The 6,715-nt window shown below is 47.9% G+C and overlaps 1 protein-coding gene across 1 annotated transcript in view; it reads left to right on the top strand.

The window, feature by feature from the left end:
• Positions 1-2,017: 2,017 nt before the first annotated feature.
• WDFY1 (WD repeat and FYVE domain containing 1) overlaps positions 2,018-6,715 on the top strand; it is a 46,264-nt gene continuing 41,566 nt past the window's right edge. Inside the window, exon 1 of the mRNA XM_030324080.2 lies at positions 2,018-2,206. Coding sequence (XP_030179940.1) covers positions 2,070-2,206 — 137 coding nt within the window. The 5' untranslated portion in view covers positions 2,018-2,069. The remainder of the gene's footprint in view (positions 2,207-6,715) is intronic.

Here is a 6,715-nt window from a genome sequence, read left to right as displayed (position 1 = left end):
TCAAGCCTTGGTGGCTCTCTGCAGCTGAGGCAAACCCTGAAGGAGCTGAAAGCTAGAGAGCATCTGCGGCCCGCCTTCCCTCTATGAAAGTGGATCTATGCAACATATCTTGGAACGTTCCACGCCATCCTGTTTAAAATTGCCATACCCTCTATCACCCCTATCACTGTTCAGTTTTATTTTTTTCACAGCCCTTAACGTCTTCTGATATACTATGTCATCTAGTTATTTCTATTGTTTATCATCCGGTTCTTTCATTGGAATCTAAGTCCTAATGGTAGAGCAACCTTTGTGTCTTTGGAGCACAGCTACATTTAGAATGGTGTCTGGGTCATAGCACGCACTCAATAAGTGTTCGTTGTTTGAAAAAAGTTGTTCAGTCTCTAGTCATCACACTGTAAAAGCCTTGCAAGAACCATGTCTTATTCATCTTGTCAGAATATGGTGCTTGGTCGGTATACAATGCATGTTTGTTGAATAAATAAATCCATGAATAAATGTTATTAACTTCATGTAAGAAAGTACTCGTATAGCACAGTCCAATAGAAATACCAGGTGAAGCACATATGTGATTTAAAATCCATTAGCTGTATTAAATATAGTGACATTAACGTTTTAAATATCTAACTGAATGTATCTAAATTTTATCATTTCAACATGTAATCGACATAAAATTTATTAATGAAATCCCTTATTTTCTTTGTTTTGTTTTGTACTAAGCCTTTAAAATTCGGTGTGTATTTTGAACTCATACCATAACTCAGTTTGGACAAGCCACATTGAAAGTGCTGAATAGCCATGGGTACGGTACATCTCTAGTGCAAGCCTGCAGTTCATGGGTCAGAATAATATGGGGGGGAGTGTGGGTTGGAGAGGGGAGGTCTCGGAGTCAATGATTTTCTGGGTCCCCATCATGACTGTAACTTAGCAGCTCTTGATGTGCTGTAGCCAAAAGCCACCAGGAACGCACCTGTACTTGATCATGTTGGGTTGGTTGCTAACTGGCAGGAGAAGGCGTATCGTGGGAATCATGCAGCCTTAGTGATAGAACTTACTGTAGGATTTAGGTTTGTGTTTGGTGATTTTAGGGAGGATTTAAGGAAGAAGGGCTATCCTCTGGACTGGACTGGATTTTGTCAGGAAATGGGGGCCATTCTATGATTGGAGCTTTTACTAAATCTTGTCTAGAGGAAGGAAGACTAGGCAGAGGCTAAAGCTGGAACTAACTGGTAAAGAAACAGGAGTCACTCTTGTTAGCCAGCATAGAGGGATGTTTGTTCATTTGTGTGGTTTGGACAATTTCATGTTTTGGCTGTGTTTATATATGATTATGGAGTGGCATTGTTTGGTGTTTATGTTCCGCAGGAAGCAGCTGTCAGCGCTGGGCCAGCTCCCGGCAGCACTGACATCTGGATCACAGCACCACGCCATCTCCTGGAGTTTTCTCTTTCTAATAGCCGTGCGCCCTAAAGCAAGTGATTTAACTTCTTCGTGGTCCAGTTTTCTCACGGCTACAAAGAGAATACAAGAGCTCCATCTCTTAAAGTTGTTATCAGCACTAAATAAGATAATCCGTGTCAGGAAATGGGGATAGTGCCTGGTATAGAGTCACCACTCAATGAGTGTCACCGACTGTCTTTCGAGGATTCTAAAAATGGCACTGTATTTTTTCACGCTTGCCACATCTTCGAAATCTTCCAAACAATGGCTTCTAAGAAGAAGCACGACGTAGTATCATTATTTCCAGAAGGCTCTGGTTTGGGGGACAGTTCCTCGTCCCTCCAACGGCTCAATCCACTGCTGGGTGACTGCCTTTACCTTTCAACCTTTGTCACTTTCCCACTTGTTGGGAGACGGCCTCCGGGGCTCTCTCCCGGCTTCGGAGTTTTCGGCTGCGCGGCTTCCCCAGGCAATACGGGCGCGGGCGGCAGCACTCGGGAGCTTACGGCGGCGCGGCGCCCACGCGGCCCCGGGAGCCCGAGCGGAACCGGCGCGTCCCCGCCCGCCCGGCCGTCAGCTGATGGGCTTCCCGCCCGGGAGGCCGCTGCCGCCGCCGCCGTCGTGCGAACATGGCGGCCGAGATCCACTCCAGGCCGCAGAGCAGCCGCCCGGTGCTGCTGAGCAAGATCGAGGGGCACCAGGACGCCGTCACGGCCGCGCTTCTCATCCCCAAGGAGGACGGCGTCATCACGGCCAGCGAGGACAGGTAGGGCCGGCGGGTCGTGCGCCGGCGGAGGCGCGACGGGGGTGGCCCGTACTCCCGCCGGCGGCAGGGTGTGGGGATCGTGGGGTCGGCGGCCTAGTCCCTCTCCGGGAGGGGGCGTCCTCGGCCCCCGGGACCTCGACGCGCCCCTCCGGTCTGGGACCTTCACTGCACCCCTCTGGCTCGGGACCACGGTCTCACCGCCCCCTCCAGCGGGGGACCTCCTCTCGCGGTCCCATAGCGCCCTTCCAACCGAGGACCCCTGTCCCAATGCGCCCCTTCAGTCAGTGACCCCCACCGGGCCATTCTAGCCCAGGATCCACGCCCCTTCCAGCTCGGGACCCCGGACCCTCCGTGCCCATTCCAGCCGGCGACTCCCTCCCGCCGCGCCCCTCCGTAGGGGTAACCCCTTCCCGTCGCGCCTCTCCCGTCGGTGACCCCCACCGTGCCTGTCTAGCCCGGGACCCCCGTCCCTGCCTCTCCTTTGTGGGGTTTTGCTTGCCCCTCGAAAGCGTCGCGACCTCTGGGGGATTTCTTGGCCTTCCGCTGTCAGTTTCAAACCTCTGAGCCAGGAGTATTGGAGGCAGGTGACCGCGGGTCCTGCTGCGAAGGATTCCCTTCTCTCAGCAAACCTCCAGGAGCATTCACTGTCTCCCTTCTGCTTCACAGCTGCTGGGACCCGCTGAACTCTATTTACTACATAGTTTTGTTTTGTTTTTCTTTCCTAAAAGAGACTTATTTTTTAAAAGGTTGGGTGCTTTTATTTTAAAGAAAAATGTGTTTCCCACTATTAACAGAAACCCAGTATTACCTGCCATAAAGAATTAAACTAATGACTAGTGTATGTTATCCTGTGTGCACCTGAAGTCATCTCATTCTTGTACTAAGACAACTGGCATTGAAGAATGCCCTTCACACATTTGGGAAACACTGATCTGGTGCGATTTTGTCATTTTACCCAAGAGGAAGTTGAGGCCCCAGGAAAGCCCCAGAGACACTGCTGAAGCCAGAAATGCAACCCAGGACTCTTACCTTTTTGGTCTGCCCAGGGCTGTGCTATTGGATTGGAGAGATATGGTTTGTTTTAAAACTTTTGTTTTTAAAACCCTGAAAGTTTAGGTTTGTGGCTTTACAATAGGAATTTGGAAGAAATGACGGATGTTTGCTCAGTGAAATTGTGTTTCCTTGCTACAATGAGTGCTCTTAAATGGTGATATTCCAGAAGCCAGAAGGCTTTCTGGAAATGGAAGGTACTGTTCTTTGCTTAGAGCTGACAGCTTTTTGTAGTCCTATCTTTTGAAGTAAGCAACATCTGAGGGCCTGTTCTGGGCACAGAAAACTTGAAGCCTCCTGGGTTGCCTAGTTGACCTTTGTATTTTGCTTTTCGAGTCTTGATGTTATGAGCAGGCAATAGCCTCTCCTGGCTTGTATAATGTAGCCAACCTCAGAGGAGGTGGGGAGTGATTGCAAAAGACCTGGGTGTTGGTGTGCAGAGGCAGGCAGGGAATGGGAGAGAGGGATATGAGGCACAGGGAGACGAAGGGAATGTGAAAAAAAGGCAAAGGGCACAAGAATGATATTTGCGTGATAATCAACTTAGATGCAGACATTTCATAAAACTTAGCTATCTTATTCAGTAAAATATCTTATCCATGACTCATGCATGTTGGGTAAATTGCTGAATATTTGAGATTACTGACCAGGAGCAGTGCTGATAAATGTTTTATGGAAAGTGATTACTTAGCTGCTCTGGGACTGAAATGTTCTGGGGGGAGCCTTAGATCAGCTCTTTTTTTTTTTTTTTTTTTTTTTTTTTTAACTCGTACACAGCAAGGCCTTTGCTGATGACCAGACCAGATGAAGGTTGTTAGAGCCTTGTGTTTCTAATTTGTGTTTCAGGCCATGGAGCTTTCTTGAAGGTAGGACGTTTCTTAGCAGGTGCCTTTATGAGACTTATGAAAGTACGTGGCTATGGGTTTTTGTTGTTGTTGGATGTGGGGGTCTGTCTTTACATTGTCATAAATAGGTGTCTTACTGTTCAATCATTTATTCATTCATGCATTCATATATTTAGAAATACTGTACCTATTGAGTGCCAGGCTTTGGGGAATACAACAGGGATCAAAAGCCACAGCACTTGCCCTCCTAACTTCTGATTCATTGATTTTTATGGCCCTTGACCCGCTGAAACCAGCATATGGAGGAAACAGAACACTGATCGCCCTTATTTATCAAACAAGCATTTATTAGACACTTACTGTGTTGCTGGACCTGTAGTGTAGAGAGACCAGTAATGCCAAAATCTCTTGCTTCCAAAGGACTGGACAGACTGGTTGAAGAGATGCCCTGTGCTCTCGGCTTCTAGGGTGTTGGGGAGACACAGAGGAAAGAGTGTCCCTGAGGGCCAGAGTTCAAGGAAAGTCTCCTAGAGGAGATGTCACTGGATAGAGAAGTGGGCTGTGTGAAGGGAGGAGGACACACATCCCTGTTCCAGGCAGATGGAAAGAACAGGAGGGAATAAAGAACCACCGTCACTTCTAGGTGATCGGAGCAAAGTGGGGATAAGTGGCCATGGCAGGAGAGAGTACTGAGAGCCGGACGGTCCTAGTGTCTCGTTTTGGAAGGGCCTTCTTTGTATGCCACTGTTAGGAATTTGACCTTAGTTCGTAGCTAGTGAGGGACCATCAAAGACTTCAAAGCAAGCGACGTGATCAGAATTTGTACGTTGGAAATAACAATAGCTAACCTTTTAAAAGTCCCTTCTCTCTGGGCAGGGAGAGGGAGAGGGAGAGCAACCACAAGGATTGATGGAGGGAGAGGGATGGGAGGTGGGCTAGATGGGTTTGTGATGGGCACTGGGTGTTGTATGTGAGTGATGAATCACTGAATTCTACTCCTGAAGCCATTGTTGTGCTGTATGTTACTGAACGAAAATTTAAATTTAAAAAAAAAAAAGTTCCTCTCTCTGTTGGTACAGAATTGAACCCATGTATTCGGCGGCATCCAGTCCTCACATCTCCCCTTGAGGTGGGTACTACAGTCACTTCCCTCATCAGGAGCTCCAAAATTCAATACATTCTAAAAGTCAAAAGTGGTTTCTGTTTGTAAACTGGGCCCGAAAACTCACTGGTGCTACCACTTGAATAGATGAGACCGTTTGTAATCTCGGTTTATCCCATGCCGTGTGAGTGTCCCTTTGTTTTGCCGGGGAAACAGCAGTGCATGTCCCTTGCAGGTGCTACCCCGGGCCCTGCTGGGAGCCTCCGAGAACACATAGGGTATGCACCCTACCGCGGAGGGCCTTTGACAGTTTCGAAAACTGGTTCTCAGTGAGGGGTGACTTTGCTGGCCAGGGCACATTTGGCAATATCTGGAGACATTTCAGTTGTCACGACTGTAGGGGGGAATTGGTGGCATCTGGTGGGTAGAGGCCAGAGATGATGCGCCACACCTTGTAATGCACAAGGCAGCACCTCGCAGAAAGAATTACCGGCTCCAGATGTCTGTGGTGCCATGGCTGAGATACCCTGGTTTAGGCTTAATGTACTTCCTTATCTGCTCTCTCTAGACAGTGGTTCTCAAACTTGAGCATGTATCAGAATCAAATGGAGGCCTTGTTAAAACACAGATAGCTGGGCCCTGCCCCAGAGATTCTGCTTCAGCAAGGCTGCACTGGGGCCCGAGAGTTTGCCTCTCTTCCACGTTCCCAGTGCTGTTTTTGCTGCTGGCCCAGGAACCCCACTTTGAGAACCCCGGTTCTGCAAGTTCCGGGTCACGGTGCTTGCTTGTGTAGGCCCACTGGGGGGAACACTGTTTATACCTTGTCTGTCCTCTTTTACGTCAGTCTCTGGGATATATTTGCCTGGAGTCATTTGTTACATGCACGAGTTTATTTCCCATTAAAACCAAACTGTGTATATGACAAAGCTAATGCGAACAATCCGCTCAGAGTATTAAACCGGTGTGGGATACCGAGCTTAATTCCATCATGCTGGGGTCACCCACTGGTCATGGTTTTGGCAGAAACATTCGGGATTACTGGGCCGCAAAGGGTTAACAGAAAACGGCCCTACTCTTTTGTATGCATTCATGTAGATTTTGTTACAGTGGTAATTACCCTAAACTCTTCAGTTTCCAGTTGCCTGCACTTTGGAAAGGGCAGTTCTTGAGCATGCAAAACAGAAGAATGATACATGCGTGGACTTTACAAAGAAAAATTCCTCAGTGAATAAAGTATGATTGTCTCTCTAGTCTGGGAAACTGTAAAAATAAAAGCAATAACCTGAGCGGTAAGTTGAAGGGCTTGAGCTACAGCAGTCATTTTCCTGAGAGTGGAAACAGAAAATGAGACTGCTTTCAGAATAGAACTGCAATGTGGTGAGACAGCGAAAACCCATTCCCTGGACCCACTGGCCTTTTGAACTGTTTTGCTGTGGACTGCATCAAAAATTTAGAGTCAGTTGGAGGATAGAATTAAAAAAAGAAAAAAAAACCTTTGTGATAAAACCTTAG

This window comes from Lynx canadensis, chromosome C1 (assembly GCF_007474595.2).
Source record: "Lynx canadensis isolate LIC74 chromosome C1, mLynCan4.pri.v2, whole genome shotgun sequence".
Classification (NCBI taxonomy): domain Eukaryota; kingdom Metazoa; phylum Chordata; class Mammalia; order Carnivora; family Felidae; genus Lynx; species Lynx canadensis.
The sequence above is the reverse complement of the archived record's forward strand: the minus strand, read 5'-3'. Positions and strand labels throughout refer to the sequence as shown.